Source organism: Neovison vison, chromosome 13, assembly GCF_020171115.1.
Source record: "Neovison vison isolate M4711 chromosome 13, ASM_NN_V1, whole genome shotgun sequence".
NCBI lineage: Eukaryota > Metazoa > Chordata > Mammalia > Carnivora > Mustelidae > Neogale > Neogale vison.
In genome coordinates, this window is record NC_058103.1 from 48,455,420 (window position 1) to 48,481,817 (window position 26,398).

A 26,398-nucleotide genomic window follows, 5' to 3' on the forward strand; every position below is an offset into this window, starting at 1 on the left:
GGTGGCGGCGGGGCCGGCCGGCGCCCTTCGCGGAGCCCTAAGGAGGCTGCTTAACGCGGCCTGGAGCCTCGTCGACAAGGATGCTGTCCCGAAAGAAAACCAAAAACGAAGTGTCCAAGCCCGCCGAGGTGCAGGGCAAGTACGTGAAGAAAGAGACGTCGCCTCTGCTCCGGAGTGAGTGTCGGGCGGGGCGTACCCACACCTGGCCCGAGCGGCTGCGGGGAGCCTGGCTTTTCTTTCCTGTTGGTCTCTGTGAAATACTGTTTTCTAAGATTGTATTGTGCCCGAAGTGGTGGTCATTGTTTGAAAGCCGACGAAGCGTAAGAAACTTAAGAGTAGTCCTTCCCCCGTGGGCCTCCCTGAAAATAACAAACTTTCCCGTTCTCCTCCCCCCGGGGCGGAGTGTTGTTTTATTTTGGGTACTAGAAGAGGTTCTTTCGGAAACTCTTCAACTGCTGATTCCCTGATGCTACAAGAGGTGAAAGTGATCTGGCTGGGGCCCACTTCTTCCTCTTCTAGGTACTTAGAGATACGCCTTGTGTTTGCAAACATTTCGGGTGTCACCCATCCGTGCAGGAAGTTGTGCGAACTCGGGTAGAATTCCTTAGCCCTTTCGCTGATGATTGTAGACGTGAAAAGGTGGTGACAGTTGACCGTCCCTTTTGTGGCCGCTCTCCAAAGCCTCATCAACAGTCTCAGATCTTAGAAAAGCGAAAATCATGTGTGTTTGGGCGTTTAAGTGAGAATTGCTTCAAATACCACCTTCCTTCCCGGACTCTCCCCCCCCACCCCCCAAAAAAAGGCGAAGTACGCAAAAATTTCTATCGTACTTCAGGAAAAATTGCCAAGAAAGTTTTGGTTTTGTTTTTTTTAACTTTAACAGTTTCTCGCTGCCTCCCCGCCACACTTTTCAGTTTAAGCATTTGACTCTGCTTTCTCAGCTGAATCTTTGAATTTTTAATTCTTGCTTGTGTGTTTAGAACATTTGTGAGGTAAGGAACTAATATTTAGAAGTTCATACTGCATAGCGGGCACTTTGTGTAAGTGCCCTTCTTGGAAGCTCCTACAAACCTTATGACTTAAGCATTACTTCATTCTGTAATTGGGAAAGCTGTTCATAGAGGTTCCTAGTATTTACCCAGGATCACACAGAAAGGTGTTAAGAGCATGTTTTTTTAAATAACAACTGCATCCTCAGCCTTAGAGATTTATCCTTGTATTTTCAGTGCTTTCTTATAGAACAACAGGATAGATCAGTAGATACATCAGTAATTAGCATATTAATTTTTATTTTTTAAGTTTATTTAAGTAATCTCTACACCCAGTGTGGGACTCGAACTCACAACCCTGAGATCAGTAGCCCTTCATTCTTCCCACTGAACCAGCCAGGCACCCCCTGAAAGTTGATTTCTTTTTTAAAAATATTTATTTATTTATTTGGGAGAGAGAGAGTGAGCCTGAGCAAGGGGGAGGGGTGGCGGGAGAGGGAGAGCAACAGACTCTGCCCAGTGCTGAACAGAGACTTGATCTCAGCACTCCGAGATCAGGACTGGACTCAGGAGTCAGAGGCTTAACTGACTGAGCCACTTAGGTGCCCCCTGAGAATTGATTTTTTTTATACCTTTTTTTTATAAGCTTATTTTTCAGTTACATATGCTCTTAGGTTTTCAGCTAAATTTATGATAGCTTGCAGTTTGCTGCAAATAAACTTTATTAAACATTACTTAAAATCATGAAATACGTTAGCTATATATTATTATTTTTTTAAAGATTTATTTATTTATTTATTTGAGACAGGGAGAGAGCGAGTGCCAGTGAGCTCATGTTGGGGCAGAGGCAGAGGGAAGGGGGGGAGAGAATCTCAAGCAGACTCCCTGGTGAGCACAGAGCCCATGGTGGGGCTTGATCTCACAGCCTGTGAGATCATGACCTGAGCCAAAACCAAGAGTCCCATGCTTAACTGACTGAGCCACCCAGGCACCCCATGTAAATCATACTTCAAAGCAAATTTATTTCTTATTAATTTATTCTTATTAATAAATTTATTCTTATTAATTTCTGTCTTGTTAGCTTTTGAACCTTATTAATATCAGTGCTCTTTAATATTTTGTACTTAATAAATGAATAAAAGTTTCCAAATCTAATTTTTTTCAGGTTACGAAGTTATTTGCTTTGTAACCTGGCATGTCTAAGCCACTTAAGTTCTGTATTCAGAAGTACTATATCCTGAAGGCCATTGTTCCACTGTTATCTTCTGTTTTGAATTATAATTACTTGTTCTTAAGAGAGTGGTAGTTTCAGGTTTGGCATATTTTGAACTGATTGAACATTTGTGTACCTCTTTGAATTGAGATTTTTTTATTTTTTAATTTTCATACCTAAGCTTTTTTACTTTCCAGCATTTGATTATGTACTGGTATTACATAATTCTGAGGGGAAACCAGATTATTTTAAAGTCTTTTTAAAGGAATCCACTTTTACATGTTTGGGAATAGCATTATGTTCTATTTTATATTTGAAATTGTGTTTGCTTGTAAAAGGATTTTGGGGAATTTTGAAAATGAAGTGAAATCAGCAAAAAAATAATTTAATTTTGTTAGGTTGTTTCTTATTTTTACACATTTATTCATGAGTATTTCATTGACCATAATTAAGCTTACTGACATTTCATCATGTTATATATGGTGTTATGCAGAATACATTTGATTCTGACTGAGTTTACACATACCACGTTTGTGAAAATTATAAAATCATTTGCATGGGAAGGTATTAATTAGCCTTAATTCTAAAATACCCAGGTACTATCATAAATTAGAATTTTAAATTGTGTTTGCTCAAGTCCATTGAAATTTTGCATTGGGGGGGTGATAGATATAAATGAACAACTTTTGAAAAAGGTAATTATTACTTACCAAAGTGGTTATTTTACTCTTTGTTTTATTTTATTGTAGATCTCATGCCTTCATTTATTCGGCATGGTCCAACAATTCCAAGACGAACTGATATCTGTCTGCCAGATTCAAGTCCTAATGCCTTTTCAGCTTCTGGAGATGGAATAGTTTCAAGAAACCAGAGTTTTCTTAGAACTCCAATTCAAAGAACACCTCATGAAATAATGAGAAGAGAAAGCAACAGATTGTCTGCACCTTCTTATCTTGCCCGGAGTCTAGCAGATGTCCCTAGGGAGTATGGCTCTTCTCAGTCATTTTTAACAGAAGTTAATTTTGCTGTTGAAAATGGAGACTCTGGTTCCCGATATTATTATTCAGATAATTATTTTGATGGTCAGAGAAGGCGCCCACTTGGAGATCGTGCACATGAAGACTATAGATATTATGAATACAACCATGATCTCTTCCAAAGAATGCCACAGAATCAGGGGAGACATGCTTCAGGTAACTTAAAATTACAAATCCTACATTAGTTTAGATTTATTAACAATTAAAAAGGTGCTTTTTTTCCTGGATTTTCTCGGGAACCACGCACACACTCGCAGAAAAATACTTTTCCATTTTGCCGGTTTTGCTAAGCCAGCTTACAAATAGTTAGTAATCTATACTGAGTGAAAGAATTTTGTGCCCATTTGTTTTATTAACTCATTTTATAAAAATTTAGTATTCACCCAAAGGTTATCTAGACTGTTAACCTTGAAAACCCAGAGAATTTAATGTCTACAGTTGGATTGAATCTAGGTTTAGTTTTGGTAAGATGGGAAGGTTAGGGTTTCAAAGAACCTGGACTTATACCAGAGAAAGGAAAGGTGGATAGGAAGAATTGGGCGTGGCAAAAAATACCATGGGGCAACTGCTTCATTCCTCAGGTACAGCCTACACTGCTTCTCTTAACAAAACTGTTTGCCTAGGTCAATAATTATTTCCCAGGTTTGTCAAAAAGACTCAAATGGAAGTCTGTCCTTTTGTTCTTTTAGTAATAAAAATACTAGCCATATAATTTTATTATTTATATTTTATTTTTTCTTAAAGATTTTATTTATTTATTTGACAGAGATCACAAGTAGGCAGAGAGGCAGGCAGAGAGAGAGAGGAGGAAGCAGACTCCCCACTGAGCAGAGAGCCCGATGCGGGGCTCCATCCCAGGACCCTGGGATCAGGACCTTGGGATCACGACCCGAGCCAAAGGCAGAGGCCTCAACCCACTGAGCCACCCAGGCGCCCCTGGCCACATGATTTTTTAAAATCTGTTTGCCATATTTGCTAACTTGGGAATACTTGTACAAGGAGCAGAAGAGATAGGAGAAATGGACAGTTCTACTTTATTCCCAGAGTATTGGATTACACTAGATAAACTGAAGCAAGCTGAAACTTAAACTTTTTTATCTAATTGTTTTTTTCCTGGTTAAGTTGCAGGCTTTAAATCTTGGTAGGATAAGAATAAATACACTTTGCTTTTTAACCCATGAAACTTAAAACAAGGTGCCTTAAAAACAGTTTGGAGGAGTGCCTAGGTTGCTCAAAGTGTTTTGGCTTGGGTCAGGATCTCAGGGTCAGGAGATGAAGCCCAGCATCAGGCTCCATGCTGGCTGTGGAGCCCGCTTAACTTTCTCTTTTTCTCCCCCCCTCCCTCTCTCAAAACAACAACAAACAGTTTGGAGCAGGAGTGTAGAAAACATTCATTTAGTATTTGGGGTGGGTAGGGGGCAGAGGAAGAGGGAGAGAGAATCTTAAGTAGGCTCCATGTTCATCATGTCCTGACCTAGGGCTTAACTGACTGAGCCACCCAGGCGCCCCCTTATTCATTTAGTATTAATCATTTATGTGTTTAGCATTGTCTCTGACATTTTTGGCATCTGCTTTCTGGTATCTTGTTTGGGGAACAAAACCAATATATGTACAGTAATCACAGAACACTGTTATTGACAGTAAGTGCAATAGGGAGTCAGAGGATAGATCAGGGTAGGCTGGAATATTTAAGAATGATTCGTGAAAGAGGTAGGACTTGCTTTGAGCTTGGACTTCAGATTAATGGGGCAGAGAAAAGGCATTTAAATGAGGAATTTGGAATAGGCCAATGAAAACAGAGTGAACGTGTAAATCGAAGGAACTATGTAGTTCTCTAATATGAAGAAAGAAGATATGAGGTAGAATGGAGATTTGTGGTCCAGCAACAATCTGAAGGATTTAAACAGTTTGGAGTCAAACAGAAGCCATGGCAGATTTCAAAGACAAGTCATTTCATGAAAGCAGTATTTAAAGATTACTGGTTGTACTCAGGATAGATTGCTAGAGAAAAGATGACTTTTCGGGTACCAGTGGTATTGGAGAGGAAAGGAGAAAATGAAAATTATGGAGAAGTAAATCAGAAGTTTGGAAAATTGAGGAATAATGGAAAGTAATTGGTAAAAGCAGCTTATTTTATGAAAGCTGACATTGGAATCTCTTTGGGTCATAAAAGAGGAAAGGTTTTCTAGGCATAGAGAAATGAGCATGGATGAGTGTCTTTTTTTTTTTAAGTTTTTTTTTTCCCCATAAGTAATCTCCACGGAGTGGGGCTCGAACTCATAATGCTGAGATCAAGAGTCACATGCTCCACGGACTGAGCCAGCCAGGCACCCCAGAGCCTTTTTGTTTTTAAAGAGTGTCTAGGTTAAGGGGTTAAACAGTTGCATACTTTGGTATGGTGTTTATTTTGGCTATTTATAATATTAAGTAGTTTTAAACCTCAGAAATGATTTGTTAACCAACCAAAATAGTAAGTTTTTAAAAAATCATTTTTTAGAGTAATAACTGCTTGCTGTAGAAAATTTGCAAAAAACAGAGAAGTTAAGGGAAAGTGCCCATCAGGCCAGAGATTCATCGTATATGTTATTTCCTTCATCTTTCTAATGGCATTTTTTTTTTTGCATTGTTATTATACTCTGTACAGTTTTATATCCCTGCTTTTTACTTGAATGAGTTTCTTAATGTTATATGCTACTTATGAGTTCCATTGACTTAATAATCTTTCATTTGGTGCATTGGTGGTTATTATTTTAAATGTTAATGAGGACCCAACTCAGGCTGCAAACATTTAGAAAGAGAAGTGGGACACATCTGTATTGATGGGACGTGGCCTCAAATGGGAAATGAGAGATAAGGAAGAGAGAAGATTCAGATAGGATTAGCATAGACATTTGCCTGTGTAAATGGTTGACTAAGTGAATGAATCCAGAGATTTCAAGTCTGGAGTCTTCAGACAGTTTTGGTGGCTGACGAGTAGCAGGAATAAAAGATTAACACAGCTTACCATAAATACAGATTGTTCTTCACACTTACTTTTATCATGTATATTTATATTTCAGGTATCACTGATAATTTATAACACTTTTCTGCCTAAATGAAAGTATAAGGAATTAATAATGCCAAGTTAAAATATTGTTTTAAAAATTCTGGTTCACAAAGTATCATTGAGGAAATACTGCTAGAACTAAATTCCTACCGATCCTCTCTTAGAGGCAGTCTGACACTTTTTATAAGTTTAGTGACAGACTTCAAAACTTTCCAATCATGAGTTAGGGATAAATAAAATACAAGTTAATTGGATACTTTTTCAAATTAAAAAGTCATTTTAAAGAAAGATTTGCATTTATTAGAGTGGTAATATGCTTGAGAAATTTCACTTAATAGAATTACATCAGAGCATAAGATTTAATGTTTTACATTTTAGAAAAAACCAGTTCTTTGAAGGAATCCGTTAAATGTCAGGGAAGGATTAATAACCAATAACTAACCAAGCAGAAAATCCTATCAGCTGTCTTTTCCAGAAGGAAAAAAATCTGAATATGAAACAGTAGCTGGAAGTTTCTTGAATTCATCTTGAAAAAATTTGAAACTTACCGTATTTTCGAGATTAATGCTGAAGAGAATTCAAGGAATTACAGGGAATGAGAAGGAGAAAGTAAATTTGTGGGAGGGTAAAGATGTGCCATCAACTTTTAAATTTTGATTATTGTTGCTAAGGTAGTAAGCATTAAGAATATATGAAAGAAAATAGTTTGGTAATGATTTAATGCAAGTGGTATATCCTGCCAGTTACTTAGACTGGTAACTTAGACTGGTAACAGTCTAAGTAAATGGCAGGATATACCACTTGCATAAAAAAAAAAAAAAAAAAAATCATAACCAAACAGTTTATATGATATTTTAGGGGGTTTCAGGGCCTACCGAGTTTAGGTTTAGCTGTGAAATCTGACCTTTAACATTTTGGCCAGTGTAACAGGCAGGCACCTACTCTATGTGCCAAAGGAAGGAATTTGGCTGTTAACAGGAAGTCTTCAGTTGGAATACTAAAGGCAGAATGAATTCCTTTGTTTTGCATTTGAGTAATTTAGTTCTATACAGTTTTAAGTAATGGACTTTTAAAACTTTTTTATTTTTAAAGATGACTAAAGAAATCAAGTTACCAAAATCAAGCTGAAAAGTGTCAGCCTTTACAAAAACATGGAAGTAATGTTTACTCCAGGAAATGCATAATTATTTAAGGAACTCAGAATCATTTTTGAGAAGGGGTTAATAATCTTTAGGGACACAACTTTATTTGTAATATTATTTTGCAGAGGAGGAGAAAAGGTTGATCTCTTTAGATCTCTTTATCAAGTGGGGCTCCGTAGCTCGGGTTAGAGCACTGGTCTCGTAGATCTCTTTATCAACATCTTAATTGTAACATGGGCTATAGTGTTTAGCATTTATTACCCTGAAGCTTGTGGACCTTCATTAGAGTTCCAGATTCCATTTTATTCTCTGTAACCACTACAGAATTAGTCAACCAGAATTTTTGAGCTTTATAGGCATAGGGTTCACAGATATCTGCCTGATTGTATGAGATTAAATTCTTCAGAGATATTTCTTGGTAGAAAGACAAAATAATACTTCATCGTTGTGTTTGGGAAATAATGTATTTAGTTATGAATGCCTTACTTTATATAAATGGAAGGTGTTTGTGCAGTTAATTCCTACAAGGAAATTATTTTGAACATTATGAATTCCACTCATTCTTTTCTGGAACTAATTGAAAAAATGAAAAACTAATTTTTTCCCTTGTATCTCAGAAACAGGTTCCTAAATTTTTCCACTGATTGAATTCAAAATTTGCAGCTTGTTTTTTTTTTTTTTTTATTAGTGACAGTCATACTTTTCTTTGAAGAATTACAGTTGATCTTTGTTTGTTGATTACTTTGTTAGTAATAATTTTGTCACTTGTATACCAATTCTATGATTCTGGAAATAACTTACTTGAATCTTTGTTTCCTCATTTGTAAACTGATAGTGATAGTATCACCTATAGGGCTCTTTTGAATATGAAATAATACATTTGGAAAAGGGGCAGGTCAGAGGAGACACTTGTAACTGTTAGTGTTCATGCCTTTTATAAGAGCATTATGTGCTCTTCTCTGCTTTTTCCAGATTTGACATGTTTGGCTATTGAAATTTCAACTTTTTTTTTTTTTCCAATTTATCTATTTTCAGAAAAACAGTATTCATTATTTTTTCACCACACCCAGTGCTCCATGCAAGCTGTGCCCTCTATAATACCCACCACCTGGTACCCCAACCTCCCACCCCCCCGCCACTTCAAACCCCTCAGATTGTTTTTCAGAGTCCATAGTCTCTCATGGTTCACTTCCCCTTCCAATTTACCCAAAAGCACATACCCTCCCCAATGTCCATAACCCTACCCCCCTTCTCCCAACCCCCCTCCCCCCAGCAACCCACAGTTTGTTTCGTGAGATTAAGAGTCACTTATGGTTTGTCTCCCTCCCTATCCCATCTTGTTTCATGGATTCTTCTCCTACCCACTTAAGACCCCATGTTGCATCACCACTTCCTCATATCAGGAAGATCATATGATAGTTGTCTTTCTCCGCTTGACTTACTTCGCTAAGCATGATACGCTCTAGTTCCATCCATGTTGTCGCAAATGGCAAGATTTCGTTTCTTTTGATGGCTGCATAGTATTCCATTGTGTATATATACCACATCTTCTTTATCCATTCATCTCTTGATGGACATCTAGGTTCTTTCCATAGTTTGGCTATTGTGGACATTGCTGCTATAAACATTCGGGTGCACGTGCCCCTTTGGATCACTACGTTTGTATCTTTAGGGTAAATTCCCAGTAGTGCAATTGCTGGGTCATAGGGCAGTTCTATTTTCAACATTTTGAGGAACCTTCATGCTGTTTTCCAGAGTGGTTGCACCAGCTTGCATTCCCACCAACAGTGTAGGAGGGTTCCCCTTTCTCCGCATCCTCACCAGCATCTGTCATTCCCTGACTTGTTGATTTTAGCTATTCTGACTGGTGTGAGGTGATATCTCATTGTGGTTTTGATTTGTATTTCCCTGATGCCGAGTGATATGGAGCACTTTTTCATGTGTCTGTTGGCCATCTGGATGTCTTTGCAGAAACGTCTGTTCATGTCCTCTGCCCATTTCTTGATTGGATTATTTGTTCTTTGGGTGTTGAGTTTGCTAAGTTCTTTATAGATTTTGGACACTAGTCCTTTATCTGATATGTCGTTTGCAAATATCTACTTTCTGGCTGAACTTAGAGCAGAGGTCTCATGTGTTAGAGCTTGATTGAGCTTTATTTTTCCTGTCTTCTAAACCTATTTAATTACTAGGTATGTTTTGTTTTAAATCTCACTTTTAGGTTTTTTTTTTTTTTTTTTAAGATTTTATTTATTTATTTGACAGAGAGAGATCACAAGTAGGCAGAGAGGCAGGCAGAGAGAGAGAGGAGGAAGCAGGCTCCCTGCTGAGCAGAGAGCCCGATGCGGGACTCGATCCCAGGACCCTGAGATCATGACCTGAGCCGAAGGCAGCGGCTTAACCCACTGAGCCACCCATTGCACATCCTCCTCAATAGGTTTTATAAAATTATCCCAAATAGGGTGGCTCAGTGGGTTAAGCCGCTGCCTTCGGCTCAGGTCATGATCCCAGCGTCCTGGGATAGAGTCCCACATCGGGCTCCTTGCTCGGCAGGGAGCCTGCTTCTCCCTCTGCCTCTGCCTGCCTCTCTGTCTGCCTGTGCTCACTCTCTCTCCCTCTCTCTCTGACAAATAAATAAATAAAAATTTTAAAAAATAGTCTAAAAAAATAAGTGTACATGGCACTTTCGGAAAGTGAAGGTGGAGTGTATCACGGAAAGGTTAGGAATCATGGTTTTACATGGCATTGGTAAAGCTGATGAGCCTATTAAGAACTTTGAAGATATCTTTGTGCCCGTATCAAATTGTTGAGGTTTAATTCTGAAAAATAAGAGTTTCTACAGAGAGGTCTTTGTATTTCCTCTAAATCCGAATTTCACATTTTGTCATAGTTTAAATTTGGTGTTTGGTACCTAATACTGTTTAAATGGAGAGGTGTATGTGTTTCTGGATTTAGGCAAGTTCAGTATATGGAAGTTTGGACTTTCTAAGCAGATTAATAAAACTGTCACAACTTTAATAGTATTTAATAATTAATTAATAATAATTAATTTAATAATCTTTAATAAAGTTTGTACCTTTTAATTTATATTTTACTATAAGAGGGGTTTTTTTTAAAAGATTTTATTTATTTATTTGACAGAGATCACAGGTAGGCATAGAGACAGGCAGAGAGGGGGTGGGGAAGCAGGCTCCCCACTGAGCAGAGAGCCCAATGCGGGCCTTTATTCCAGGACCCTGAGATCTTGACCTGAGCTGAAGGCAGAGGCCTAACTCACTGAGCCACCCAGGCACTCAAGAGTTTTTATTTTTAAAAATGTTGTATTTAGAAATCTGTTTGTATATTTTTAGGAGGGCCTCTGTTGGGCAAAAAATTTATGGTTCTTATGAATAAGTCAGTACGAGTACAATGAATTGACTTTAACTTTTTAAAAAATTTCTATGTTATGGCCAGTAGTACAACATTTCTAATGATGGAAGTATGAGAAAATATAAAGCCATTGCATGCTTTAAAATGTGATTTTAAAGTTATTTGCTATGTACATATCTTTAGTACATTGGCTTATTTCTTTTTTGTTTAAACATTTTTTTTTTAAGTACAGAAATTGCTTAAGCTACACTTATTAAATAAGCCTTCAGTTTCAGTTTGATAGAAGCCAAGTTCAGTTTCACCAAAAGGCTTGTTTTTCTATAGTTCCCATATGTTTTAGAAGTATATGCCTTTCTTTTCAAACAATACTGTGATTGTGTTTATTTTCTTTCTTGCATTTTTCTTTTTGCTAAAATAGTTCATAGATGCTGTTGTATACATTCTGCTGCATCAGTTCCAGAGACACATAATGACTAATTTCTCTTTTTGATCCTAAAATTGATGATGGGATCAGATATCAGCACAGTTCATTCATAATGAAGTTTTCCATTGGCCTTTTTACCTGTTGATTTGATAACCATTAATGATCATTGGCTAGATTCAATATTTTATTAGGTGTTACAGAGGATGATACTCTAATTTCTGTCATCTCTTCTCTATTAGTTGGACTTCTATAATGAAGAACTATCTCTCATCAATTATGTGGTTGCTATTCATATAAGAAAGGATAAACACTAAATCTTTCTCTTTATTACTAGTTTTTAAGATGATGAATTGGCACCCTAGCTACCTCCAAAGGTAAACAGTGGTTTTTTATTTTTAGTGTCTCTGAAGTCAAGAATGTTTTATTAACTCCAAGGTTTATTTGGATTTCGCCAGTTTTTTCATTAATGTCAGTTTTCTGTTCCAGGATCCAATCAGAGTACTACATTGCATGCAGTTGTCATTTCTCTTTAGTGTCCTTTGTCTATGACAGTTGCTTAGTCTTTTTTTTTTTTTTTAAGATTTTATTTATTCATCTGACAGTGCGATCACAAGCAGGCAGAGCAGCAGGCAGAGAGAGAGAGGGAAGCAGGGTCCCTGCTGAGCAGACAGCCCAACGCGGAGCTCCATCCTAGGACTCTGAAATCACTACCTGAGCTGAAGGCAAAGGCTTAACCCACTAACCTATGGACATAAACTAAATGAATCTTTGAATTTTGGTGTGATTAGTTATATACAATTACTATTCTTATGTGAGAATAAAACAATGCAGCTAGGTTATTCTCCCTCCCGCCCTCCCCCAAATAGCATACAGTAAACTTAAGGTTTTTTTTTTTTAAGGTACAGGGTTCTATGAATTTTGATATATATCTCTATCTATCTATATATCTATGTAATGCCTAGACAGTTTATAGGACATTTTATTCACTCCTAAAAATTATGTCATTGCTGTCCCTTTGTGTAGTAAGTGTTCTTTGGTTTATGACAGTTGTTTAGTCTTTTCACCCTGCCCCAAATTCCTGGCAACCATAATTTTCTGTCCTAGTTGTTTTGCCTTTGCAGTAATTTCATTTGAACGGAATCATACAGTTTACAGCCATTTGAGGCCTGCTCCTTTCACTCAGTGTAATGCCTCTGAGGTTATACATGTTGTTGCATATATCGATATTTAGTTCTTTTTACAGTAGATTCCACTGTATGATTGTATTAGTTTACTCATTTTCTTGAAGGACATGTGGATTGTTTCCTTTTTCAACACTATAAACCTCCCCATACAGGTTTTTGTGTGAAGAAGCATTTTCATTTGTCTAGGTTAAATATTTGGGAATAGAATTGCTGCATCATATGGAAAACATATTTAACTTGGTAAGACCTTGCTGAAGTGTTTTCCAGAGTAGCTGAAGTATTTTGCATTTCCACCAGCAGCGTATGAGAGTTTCAGTTGCTCCATATCCTCTTCATCACAACTTGTGTTGTTAGATTTTTTTTTTTTCTTTTTTTGGCCATTCTCATAGATGTGTATTATCCTCTCATTGTGGTTTTAATTTGTAGGGGTTTTTTAATTAGCAGTGTCCGTGATGGTTAATATGATTTGAGCATTTTTTTCTACTCATTTACCATCTAAATATCTTCTTTGAAGTGCCTGTTCACATCTTTTGCCCCATTTAAAATACTTTCCTAGTGTTTTGAGAGTTCTTTATGAATTCTAGATTAAACTCCTTTGTCTAATATGTGACTTGGAAATATTTTCTCCCAGTCTGTAGCTTGATTTTCTTTCTCTTAATAATGTCTTTCATAGGGATGCCTGGGTGGCTCAGAGGGTTAAGCCTCTGCCTTCAGCTGAGGTCATGCTCTCAGAGTCCTAAGATCAAGCCCGCATTGGGCTCTCTGCTTGGCAGGGAGCCTGCTTCCCCTCTCTCTCTCTCTGCCTGCCTCCCTGCCTACTTGTGATCTCTCTGTCAAATAAATAAATAAAATCTTTTTAAAAAACAATAATGCCTTTCACAGAGCAGACATTTTTAATTATGACAAAGTCCAATTCAATATTTGTTTCATGGATTGCACTTCCAGCATCATGGTTAAGAGCTCTGCCTAATAATGAAAGGTCACGAAAACTTACCCTCCTTTTTCTTTTAAAAGGTTTATAGTTTTTATGTTTTACATTTAGGTATATGATCCATCTTAAGTTTATTTTTATGGAAGGAGGAAGGTATAGATTGTGATTAATTTTTTTTTGCATATGGATGTTCAGTTGTTCCAGCATCATTTGTTAGAAAACTACCCTTTCTCTATAGAATTGCCTTTTTACTTTTGTTAAAAATCTATTGATTGTGTATGTGTAGGTCTATTTTAGGATTCTTTGTTCAATTGATCTGTCTGTCCTTTTTGCCAATACCATATTGTCTTGATTACTTCTATCTTTATAGTAAGTCTTAAAAATCATGTAGTATGAGGGGCACCTGGCTGGCTCAGTTGGTAGACCATGCGGCTCTTGATCTTGGGATCATGAGTTTGTGCCCCACGTTGTGCATAGAAGTTACTTTAAAAAAAAAAAAAAAGTTGAATCCTCCAACTTTATTCTTTCTTTTAAAAATGTTTTGGCTTCTCTAGTTCTGCCTTTCCATATACATTTTAGAGCCCAACTGTTTCTGTCTATACCTATAAACTCCTGCTAGAATTTTGATTGGAATTATCTTAAACTTAAAGGTCATTTCAGGAAGAATTGGCATCTTAACTAGGTTGAGTCTTCTAATCCATTAATATGGTAGGTTCTTTTAACTCTTTCATCACTGTTTTATAGTTTTCAGCATGCAGATTCTGTACATAATTTGTTTTCCATATTTTGTTTTATTTATATGTAAGTATTTGATTTTTTGGAGCTATAATAAGTGGTATAATTTGTTTCCAGTTGTTGTTAGTATGCAAATACTTAATTGATTTTTGTATGTTAACCAAATATGTTGCATCTCTGATAAAGTTACTTAATGGTTCTCGGGGACAGCTAGATTATATTTAAATTATAAACTGGACAGTTTTACAAGTTGGTTTTTATTTTTTGTTTTTTTTTTTAGTTTTAGGTGAAATGTCAAATCTTAAATCTTGAATGTGGTGAAATTTTATTTTCTTCACTTTTCTTTAAGCAGTATACATATTTAGTAGCTTTGCTAATAGCTAAATGTTTGTGTAGCCTGGTGATAGCGGCATCAACCAGAACTAATTTCAGAGAGGGAGTCTTGTTCCTCCTTCGTTCTGTAATTAAATTTTAGTAATACTGGCTAGTTTATGAAAATTCTTACTTACAATGATAAAATCATGAATTTTAACAGAAGAGTGTAATTAGAATTAGGATAGTTAATTTTGTGACTATTTCACAGATACCATAATTTTTAGCTTTGAATAATTGTTCTATTTCTTCTTTTTCTATCTTTCTCTTCAGGTATTGGGAGAGTTGCTGCTACATCTTTAGGAAATTTAACTAACCATGGTTCTGAAGATTTACCTCTTCCTCCTGGCTGGTCTGTGGACTGGACAATGAGAGGGAGAAAATATTATATAGATCACAACACAAATACAACTCATTGGAGCCATCCCCTTGAGCGAGAAGGACTTCCTCCAGGATGGGAGCGAGTTGAGTCATCAGAATTCGGAACCTATTATGTAGATCACACAAATAAGAAGGCTCAATATAGGCATCCCTGTGCTCCTAGGTGTAGTATCAATTTTATTTTCAACTTTTTGTTTTGAGATTGTCTAATGTTAGATTTTGAGCTCATATTTTCATCAAAGAGAAAGAAAGGCACTCTAAAGTTTGATATTTGAAGGCTTATGACATTTTTCTTTGAATTTGTATTTAGTAATGATTTGGTAAATACATTTTAGTAATAATTAAAAAAAACTTTTTAAAACAACCTCAAAAACACAGTCAGTATTCGTATGATCAGATTCTGTTTTAAAATACCACAATGTTTTTTATTATAGATACCCAGAAATTGAAATAATTAAAACCTCTGTCTCTTTCCATTTAAATTTCTATAAATAATACAGACCTCCCTCCTAATTTGTCAAAATATACTTCTGAATTATAGCATCTGCTTTATTCAATTTCTGACTTTTTATGTTCTGTTTCTTACTGCTGCCAGGCAAGAAAGTGAAAACTGGAACTATACAAAATATCCCAGATGTGTTCAATAAATGTAACCAGTGATCCTTTGGGCTTATCAGTAGGTCTCAGTATGTCCAGATTTTAAGCCCTGTGAATATTGTAGCCAGTTGTCATGTGTAGCTATTGAGCACCTGAAAGGTGGTTAATCCAAATTGCGGTGTGCCATATATGTATATGTAAAGTACACAGGATTTCAAAGTACATAAAAAAAACTAGTACCAGTTTAGTCATGAAATTACAAATAAATTCCTGTTAACTACCTCTGAGCCATAAGATTTAAAATGGGTATAATATCATCAGCGTGTTGATAGGTGTTCTTAGTACCATTTAGCATAATATGATCTTCAGTTATAGTAGACTTCTGCATTTTTTAAAACCATTAAAATTGTTATGAAAATACACTTTAATATTACCACCTAGAAAACTAAGCTTTATCATGATTGTGTCATTTTATTTATTTATTTTTAAAGATTTTACTTATTATTTATTTGACAGAGATCACAAGTAGGCAGAGAGGCAGGCAGAGGGAGAGGAAGGGAAGCAGACTCGCTGCCAAGCAGAGAGCCCAATGCAGGGCTCGATCCCAGGACCCTGGGATCATGACCTGAGTTGAAGGCAGAGGCTTTAACCCACTGAGCCACCCAGGTGCCCCTATTGTGTCATTTTACATATTTGGATTTATTCATTCAACTTGGAAAAGTTTCTTTTCCCAGTGATTCCATTAAGTGGTATTCAGTCAGTGTTAATTGAACAGCTGAACTTGTCACCGCTTCGAAAGAGCCAGACCAACTTCTCTGCCTGTATTGGGCTCTGGTCTCTTTGCCTACTCTCTAAACCATTTCAGGCAAGCTGCTGGCCTCCATTTTCAGGCCTGTGACCTGGGAGTAATTTAGAGTCCTCCTCTGACCTGATCATAGTTCCCCATCAAGGGCAGGGATGAATTTCACTTATCCCTGCTGTGTCCCAGCATCCAGCACACGGGCAGGTACATAGTGAGAGTGCAGCCAGGTGTTTGCTGACAAAGAATGATGGAAAATGCAAAAAGAAAAAAAAAAAAAGAACTAAACATGATTACAGATTGCTTTCACCAGGTGGCAGAAGACTTTGTGGTCCAGACAACCAGATTTGAGAGTATATCGAGCTGATTTTTCTGTTTATCATTAGTAACCTTACATTATTATAGAATTATTATAGTTTACAAGGCGTTTTCACAATTTGCTACTCTTACCAGCTCTGTAGACATTAAACTGGAGAGAACAAACATCTTTCTTAAACTCACATAGATAATACTAATAACTATTTTTGATTGTCTCTATTATGCTAATCCTTGTACAGAACACTTGACATACTAGCTCATTTATTGTTGAGAAGAATCATCTTTAGTATGAATTTATTCTAGTTTTACAAATAAGAAGTCTGAAGCTTAGAGAAGTGAAGCAGTTTTTCCCACATTCATATAACTTGTGAAGTAGCCAAACTGAGGTTAAAAACCTTAGGCCTGTCTTCAAAGCCTCAGTTCTTTCCCACCCCTAAGTTGTGCTGTCAAAGGATATTTCACTTTGTACCTACTTAGTACTTATTTATGAAAGAAGAGATAAGTATAAAATTGCAGTACCATCTGGACATTGATCTTTAAAGTATTAATCACAGCCTAACAATTATTTTAATCCTAGTTTAGTATTACAGTGACCTTTTCTGATATACACATAAATATTGATGTTTGGAGCAGGCTCTTCCGGTTTTGTCTCCTGTTCTGGAATAGATCATTTGGTCTTCCAAATTTCAGTCTTTAGGCTTCAAGTGGTTCAGTGCTTTTTTCCTTAGCATTTTTCTCATATAACTCCCTCCTCCTATTGCTATTCTCTCTGTCCCACCGGTTAGGCTATTAGAACTAATTAAAAGCATGGTCTGTTTTTTTCTTTTTGTTTTAAGTCTCTGTGATTTAAAATAGGTTCTTGTCAACTCTAACTCAACTCTCACTTATGCTCTCATAAGTCGGTAAAAGCAGAAAATAATTAATGTGGATAATTCAATCACAGTTCTCATTCCCAGTGTACTACATATTCCAGATCCCCTTTTCAGCCTACAGGAGGAAGAAAGCATCCATTCTCATTTTGAGAGAAACTGTCAACCTTTCCAGTATAAATTTACAGCTAATTACTAGTTATTACTGAAAATTATTATTTAAGTTTTAAGCCTCAGTATAAAGGTAATAATTAGCTCTAAATTTTTTATAGCTTCCTTTTAAGTTCCTTGAAAAGAATAAATACCACACAGAAGAAATCTCTTAAAAATATGTAAAGATTTTGGGCACCTGTGTGGCTCAGTTGGTTAAGTGTCTGACTTTGGCTCAAGTCATGATTTCCGGGTTCTGGGATTGAGCCCCACTTTGGGCTCCCTCCTTCAGGGCGAGTCTGCTTATCCCTCTCCCTCTTCCCCCTCCTCCCAGTTGTCTTCTCTCTCTCTCAGCTCTCAAATAAAATCTTAAAAAATTTTTTATAAATATTTAGTTTGGGTTTATATTCATCACTAGTGACCTACTAGTTTCCAGAAGAAGGTGTATTTTATTTCACCTTATGATTATGGTAAAAAAAAAAAAAAAAGTCAGACTTCTGTGTTTTTTTAAGGTGGTAGAAGGAGTTCAGTTTGGGCAAGAGGCACATTGAAAAACATTTAAATATTATTTGTTCTTTACAATTTCTTGTTTAGATTTAGAGTCTTTATCCTGATGAATGTTGATTCCTTTTTTTTAGTGTACCTCGGTATGACCAACCCCCTCCTGTCACATATCAGCCACAGCAAACCGAAAGAAATCAGTCCCTTCTGGTACCTGCAAATCCATATCACACTGCAGAAATTCCTGACTGGCTTCAGGTTTATGCTCGAGCCCCTGTGAAGTAAGTGAATTTATGACATAGTTTTGTTGAGGGGTAAGTGGAACCAAAGTCTCCGGGCTGCTTAACCCACATAGCACTGTGTTTTTTCTCTTAATATTGGGCATCTAAAAATTCTTTTACTTGAAAAAGAATTATCACAGCTTATAAAGTTTGAAAATCATTGACTAGAAATGTAAGTTCTGCAAACATTTACTGATTCTTCACTCTTTGTATGGAGACCTGTGTTATATTAGGGATATAATAAGCTTATGTCCTCGTAGGGGAGATTAACTTGTAAATAAGTGATATATACCGTGTGATAAAAGGACGGACCCAAGGAAATCCAAGATACAAGGATGAAGCAGCAGGACACAGGGGTGTTGAAATAATACAGGTAGTGGCTGCAAGTTCTGGGATGAGATGATTTGAGTTCACGGATACCTTTTAGCTGTGTATCTCCTTGCAGAGTGCTTAACTTGGTTTTGTCTTCTGTAAATTGTGGGTAGAAATAGTGCCTACTCTTAAGGTTATTGAGAATTCAATAAAATAGAGCATCTAAAGTATTTTTATGATAATACCTTGCACATTAAGAGAGCTTAGTGTAGATGATGATGATGATGATTCTTGGGGGTAGAGGTAAGGAATAGTGGTCAAGATCACTCAGGAAGGAAACGGAGTCTGATTTCTGGCTTCATCACCTGCATACTGAATGACCTTGAGCAAGTCACTGAACTTAGATCCAAGTTTTTTTCCTCTCTACTGAGCTATGGGGGTTAAGTGATAATGCATTTTCAAGCACATGGCATGGTGACTGCTTTGCATAAGCACTTACTAGGGCTTCTTATGATATGACTAGAGCAAGGAAAGCTCCACTGAAGAAGAAAATACGTGGGCTAGTTTTTAAAGATGACTGTGAATTTGCCAGGCTCATTGAGGATATTTACTGGGTGACATAGTAGGCACTATTCTTGAAATACAATCATGAATAAATGAAAGCTGCCTCAAAGAACTTTTCTATTCTGGGAAAACAGAAGTAAATACTCAGATCAATAACCAAACATGATAAAGATTAATAACACTGGTATATACAAAGTGCCATGGTTTCAGAAAAGAGTTTTTGAAAGCAAATAGTTACTGATTATCCAGTGCTTCCTGTTTGTATCTTATGATGCTAAACTTTTACATATGTTATCTCATATAATCTTTCCAAAACCCATTTTACAGGTTAAAAAAAAATGGAGGCTCTATCTTTGCTAAGAAAATACAACTATTAAGTGGTAGATTTTGAACCTTTATCTCCAGTTTCAAGGATCATACTCTTAATTTTTGTCATTAATAACTTATTTAATAAATATATACTGAGCAGCTATTAAATTCTTTTTAAACCTTGCTAGGCATTTCATATATGAGTGCATATACTTTTAACAACTTTGTAAGGTAATATTTAGTTTCTGGTTTTTGTAGCCTTACTCTTTCTTTTTAATCAAAATTAATAGCATAAAATAGCCCAAAGAAGAGTTTTAAATAGTTTAAGATGATTGGACATTGAATTTGGGAAAAAAATTAAATCTTTGATATTAAAAAAAAGGAATGTAAAACCTTTCATATATACTTTTTTGAAATAGTAACTTTTCCATAATTTTAAAGGATGATCATTGAAACAAAATTTGCAAGGGGTTAAGCCAACTCTGATCTAAATTTTTTTACCATATTATGTATTTACCAACTGTGTGTTTAAGTGGCAGGGAAAGGGCTTATGTATATGCCTTTAGTCTAGTGATTTTAGAAGTTATCTTTCTTGCTTAGAGCCATTTGTTTTTATTAGCTTATTTTCATGCTTTTAATTTGAATGGTTGGTTACCTTAAGGATATGTGTCATAATTATTTGATTATGATTCACTTATTTAGTCCAGATTAACATTCTTATAAAGCTAATGGTCATTTACTATAATTATTTATTAATTTTGGGCCAATGTAAACATTCTTCTTGGTCTGTAAATTCACAGTTGTTAATCTTTGGTCTGATGTGGAGACAAAACCATCTTCCAGGGTTCTAGTCCCAAAGCATTGGTTCTTCTTTTCCAAGTCAAATTTAAGCCCTGACACTGTAATTTTTTTTTTTTTTTTAAAGATTTTATTTATTTATTTGACAGAGAGAAATCACAAGTAGGCAGAGAGGCAGGCAGAGAGAGAGAGGAGGAAGCAGGCTCCCTGCTGAGCAGAGAGCCCGATGCGGGACTCGATCCCAGGACTCTGAGATCATGACCTGAGCCGAAGGCAGTGGCTTAACCCACTGAGCCACCCAGGCGCCCCGACACTGTAATTTTTAAAAACATTTTAATTATAGATATTATTTTGCAAGATATAAACCATGCTTTTCAAAAGTTTCATTTTAGTTTATTTGAAATTAGGTACACATTTATCCATAGATGTTTACCTTGGTTTAGTGTCTGGGATAACCCACGGCAGCCTCTTTATCTGATCCTATCCATACAGTATGGGAATGGAGTAAGGAATGATAGCAGGTGGACTTTTCAAACCCGTTTTCCATCTCTTCTTTCACTCTTGATGCCACTTGACCTACCAGTATGTGTAGTCTTTGTTCATATACTGATTTTATGCCATACATAATATGTATGTTTACATTTTCCTTAAGTCTGGAACAATATATGCCCAACTGTTAAATTTTCTTATTTCTGGGAGTTGGTAAGATTGAGGAAGGTTTTCTTTCTACTTTATAATCATCATTAGAAATAACATACAAGCTTTCCTTTTTGGGGAAAAAGATCATACTTAAATGGTATTCCTTGCTGCTTATGAAAAGAACAGACTCCCAAAGATTATAGCCCTTTCCACTCTGGTTCTGTGAGCTAGCTTTAAAACTTTTTAGAAATGAGCAACTTAGTTTTTTTTCCAAATAGGTCAGGACTCTCAAAATAAGCCAGACTGAAACAAGAACAGGTACTTCTTTACTGCTTAAAAACTTAAAACGAGAGGTTTAGGTATGTGTTGCTTTTTAGTTGGTCCAAAATTTTTGTCTCTAAAGAAGGTGGAAATGGTTAATATTGTTATCAACAAAGGATGAGCTGTTATTTATGAAGTAGATTATGAAGAATCATTTACTTAACAAAAGGAAAAGTTTTAGTCAAAAAACTAGCATGTTGGACACCTGGGTGACACAGTGGGTTAAACCGCTGCCTTTGGCTCAGGTCATGATCTCAGGGTGCTGGGATCGAGTCCCGCATCGGGCTCTCTGCTCAGCAGGGAGCCTGCTTCCTCCTCTCTCTCTCTGCCTGCCTCTCTGCCTACTTGTGATCTCTCTCTGTCAAATAAATAAATAAAATCTTTAAAAAAAAAAAACTAACATGTTTTTCCTTTTGCTAAAAATTGCCAATCTTCTAAGTTCCTGAAATTTTAAAATTTTAAAATTGTCTCTTTTTGCATATACTTCCAAACTTGACTTAGATTATATTCTAAATTTTTATTTATGAATTTAATAAAGCTTAAATTTTAATGTTCCTGAAGCTGCTCACAAAAGTCTGTAATGCATCATAAAACTGTAGTCAAGCTGAACTACAGAATAAATGATAAGGTTAGTATACAACGAGAAAAAGACCATCAAAAATGTATTTATTTCATACACACACACCCCAACATCAGTCCCCAACAGTGCTGTGGGATGGATTGTATTTTACTGCTATGGCTTGGCAGTCTTGCAGCGTCACCATTACCCCAGCTCTGGGTGAAGGCAGAAAGGGCGAGTGGGCACACTGTTACAGGAGGCAGGCATGGGGAAGGGACTTAGGCTGCATTGTGATCGCTGGAGCTGGAAATAGCAGCACTTTTGGCTCCTTAAAGATTGCATCCATTGAAGGATGAACACATTATTTGTAGGATTATAGCAATTGATGTTTGCATATATGGGCTTTTTATAAGTAGAATACTGCCCTAGGAAAAACAGCTTAAGTGCTACAATAAGCATAGGCTACTGAAATAGTTTATAGCCTATTTTCTGAACGATTTACCTGTGTGTGTATATGTGTATTTTAAAGATTTTATGTATTAGAGTGTGCACATGAGCGCATGAGTGGTGGGGAGGGAAGAGGGAGAAGCAGACTCCCTGCTGAGCAGGGAGCCCTAGGCAGTACTCAGTCCCAGCACCCTGAGATCATGAAGGCAGATGCTTAACCAGCTGAACCACCCAGGTGCCCCACCTGCATATATATATTTCAAAGATTTATTTATTTGAGAGAGTGAGCACATGGTGGGAGGAGCAGAGGGAGAGGGAGACAAGCAGGCTCCCCACTGAGCAGGTAGCCCAACACCAGGGCTCAGTCCCAGGACCCTGAGATCATGACCTGGGCCCAAATCAAAAGTCTGATGACACTTAACCATCTGAGCCATCCAGGCGCCCCTACCTGTATATTTAAACGATAAGTGACTAAAAATTAAACCTGGGGAATCAGATGATTTGTCTAGTTAAAAGGAAAAGAATGGGAATTTTACATTTCTCCTAAAAAAGAAAACAAAACAAGCATATCAGGAAGTATTACATGAGAAGGGAAGTAATTCCGTAAAAATGGCAGGGGCAAGATTTTGGAAGGCACATGGGTACCTTTCATACTTTTCTCATCTGTGCCCTTCTAGAGTGTGTTTTCTTCGTCCCAAAGGATTTTCTGTAATTTTCTGATTTTTTTTTGCTTCTACCCTTAATCCTATTTTTGATGCTAAATGCTGTGCTTGGGAAGTGAGAAAATTGCTTGAAGCTTTTTTTTTTTTCCTTTTTATAAAACTTGAATGCTTATACAGAATGATGTTCATATGTTAAAACAAGTATGATATTTTCCAATTAATCTTCTTTTTTGTTGCTAGAAAGCACAGATGATAAATAAGCTTTAATTTTCTTATAGTTCAACTGGCATAAATTAAGCATTTTGAATCAGTTGACATTGCTGAAATGCCCATTAGCTATGGAATTCTGACTCTAGAGGATTAAGATTTTTTGCTAGGAATAAGGAATTTGTTTCAAACAAATAAGATCTTAAGCTGCATGAATAGCAGAGGTTCTAGGAAACAAAATTGTTACTTCATAAAGGCTCATTGAGTACTTCTTATGGCATCTCTAATTTATGTTGGAGTTTCTCACTAAAGAGAATATAAAGCTTTCTACCAAATATACCTTTTAATAGGTTGTGGCACTTGAGTAATTAAGGGGGTAAATTTGGTATCCAACAAGATATATTCATCTTGTGGTCCTGCATATTGTGCTTCTGGTATTCTGGTTACATGTACCCAAGTTGTACAGAAATAGAAGTCAATGTGCCAGGCACAATCTGGCTGTTCATTGTTTGTTTACTCTTTCCCTTTTTAAAAAACATCTTATAAAATATATTAGAGGATCCTTTTGGAATAAGATGTTAAATGAATTACCAAACAAAGGATCATGGGTAGGAAATACTATAAATGACTATTAAAAATAAATTTACTAGAATTTACAGTCAAAGCTCCTGATTATATCTGTAATATTTCAGAAAGGCAGTTTCAATATCATACAGGTATATGACCTGCTGTCATTCAAGTTCTTTATCTAATCTCAGCATTCAAAACTATTACGCTGAAGTAATTTGGTCCATAACTCTGCCTTTTCATTTTTTGGTCACTGAACAGTTTTGCAAAAAATATTTGGCCTCTTTAGATTTAGTTTTGTGATCTGTAAGATGGAAAAATTAGATCAGAGTTGTCTTCAGGCCTTTCAGTTCAGAGTGTAAATTACTCCTTTTTGTTGCATACTTCCCTGTCAGTATGGGATCATCTTACCATTGAAGGAGGACTAAAAAGCCTTCTGAGATGTATGTAAATACAAGTGAGCATGAGTCCTTCTCCACATACTTCTACAGTCTACTGACTCATTTTGAAAAGAACTTATTCTTCCCTTTCTGCTTGATTTTGTTTTAATACTGTATATTCAACCTCAGGAAAAGAGCCCATGAATGATGATTCCTGTTCATTCCTCTTTTATTTAGTTCCTTGTCTGCAGTAGTGAACAGCATTCCTCAGAAAGTTTTGTCAACGCTAATAACACAAGTGACTTTGCCCATTTTTGTGTATTGTCTTTGGGGATAATAAGGTCTAAAGTATTCTTAACTTTCTGACAGTTAAACTTCAGGTGAACTTATGAATAAGCATATAATATGTATTCTTTTGAAATTATAGAACCACAGTGGTTTGAAATCTGTGTTCATTGTTGTCTAATGTTAATAGTACAATAATTGATATAGAAATTATTTTTTCAAATGAAATGTAGTATCAGCAGTTCTCTCCCTAAAAAGGTAGTATATTTAAGTAAGTTAACAACTCAGTTATTTTTAATTAAAGCTTTATGGTTTGTTTAGATATAATTAAATTGTATTTTATAAAAATACAAATAGATTTATAAAAATAGATCAGTTTGTTGCTGTAAATACATATTTATGTATGTGTTGTGAACATATGCATGATTATGTTTTAAAACAGATATGACCACATTCTGAAGTGGGAACTCTTCCAGCTGGCTGACCTGGATACATACCAGGGAATGCTAAAGTTGCTTTTCATGAAAGAACTGGAACAGATTGTTAAAATGTATGAAGCCTACAGACAGGCTCTTCTCACAGAATTGGAAAACCGCAAGCAGAGACAGCAGTGGTATGCCCAACAACATGGCAAGAATTTTTAAGTTAATTTTTATAAAATAAAATTTAAGTTTTGTAAGGGCTTTAAAATATTTTCTCAGATAAAAAACTGCAAACAAATACTTTGGTTAATAAAGGCAGCTTTTTGGAAATTATAAAATTCTAATTTTACATGTATTTTGTTATTAGAAATATTTTATTGAGCAAAAAAATTATCATTTTAAGAGCCAACACACCAAACACTTCTAAATGCTATATATTAGAAACTGCTTTGAATATTCTCAGTGAGAAAAATGCAGCAAGAAATGTCTCATTATAACTAGCTATTAAATAGGAAGTCATCACTTGGTAAACTTGTACAGCAGTATCTTTTTTTAAAAAATGGAGAACCTATGCAGTGTTTAAAAAAAAAAAAAGTTGTGTATTGCTTTCATGTGGAATAGTACCTGGAATCAGGTGGTTTAAATGTTACCATTGTGCAGTTCAAAATACAAAATGGGATTTGGGACCTTAATTGTGATCAATGTAAGTATATAACGTATAGGGTTCCCTTCCAAAACAAAGAACCCCTTTAAAACGAGAACACATTTTTTGGTATGAAAGGATAAAAGGTCCTTAATTTTTTAGGAACAAATATAGGCACTAAAGTCTTAGCTTGTTTGGGAAAGCTGTGTACAGCACTCAAAAGTTGCTGTCATTTCCTTACTTTTGACCGGGGCTCTTAAAGCATTTAGTAGCATGGCTCTAATGAGACAGTGGAGGGTTCCCAACAGCGTACGGCACACTGCCATCCCAGCAGAGGGGGTTGAGCTGCCAAAAATGACAATCAGGGATTCATTAAGAAATCTTGGTCATTAAATTGATTTTACGTATTTTTTATCTTCTAAGGATTTGTCACAGAACTTTAAAACCTACCATTTCCTTCCCACTTTTTTTTCTTTTAATAGTTAAGACATTGTTCATAATTAGTGCAGTACAATTGATGACAGAAAAATTTATGGCACTTTTAGCCTGTAGAATTCTGTGAATTTCAACATTATTTGAAGTAGCTCTTCAGTTACATTTACATGTATTGTAAATATGTAAATATATTTTTAGTTTAGGTAATCTTTGAAAGTACAGAGCACTCCCAGTTATCAGTGAGTTTGAATTCATAAAATGTTGAAAATGTTAAATGTTTGATTTTATATAACAAGCTTATTAAATATATTTTTGTGGAAACTAAATGCGTCATGTTTGAATCCATGTTTTTTACATAGTGTTCTAAATAATCTGGTTTTTCCATTCAGAAGGTCCAAAAGCAAAGGATGCAGTGTATTATGAAAGGATATTGAAAAATGAAAATAAGCTCGTAGAATTTTATCAGTTGGAGAAGTTATTTTTCAGAGCATGTAATCAAACTTTCTAGGATAT

The 26,398-nt window shown here is 36.0% G+C and overlaps 1 protein-coding gene across 1 annotated transcript; it reads left to right on the forward strand.

Annotated features, from left to right (window-relative positions):
• SAV1 (salvador family WW domain containing protein 1) lies at positions 1–26,206 on the forward strand. Its single transcript, XM_044229839.1, has 5 exons — positions 1–174; positions 2,952–3,395; positions 14,713–14,983; positions 18,192–18,335; positions 24,828–26,206. Exons 1-5 carry the CDS (start codon positions 81–83, stop codon positions 25,027–25,029), a joined length of 1,155 nt encoding a protein of 384 aa, XP_044085774.1. The 5' UTR covers positions 1–80; the 3' UTR covers positions 25,030–26,206.
• The last annotated feature ends 192 nt before the right edge of the window (positions 26,207–26,398 follow it).

Excerpts from the sequence above, each read along its gene's own strand:
- SAV1 (XM_044229839.1), top strand. The coding sequence starts at position 81 with ATGCTGTCCCGAAAGAAAACCAAAAACGAAGTGTCCAAGCCCGCCGAG. Across the intron at positions 175-2,951 it reads GACGTCGCCTCTGCTCCGGA|ATCTCATGCCTTCATTTATT; the intron begins GTGAGTGTCGGG and ends ATTTTATTGTAG. Across the intron at positions 18,336-24,827 it reads TATGCTCGAGCCCCTGTGAA|ATATGACCACATTCTGAAGT; the intron begins GTAAGTGAATTT and ends GTTTTAAAACAG.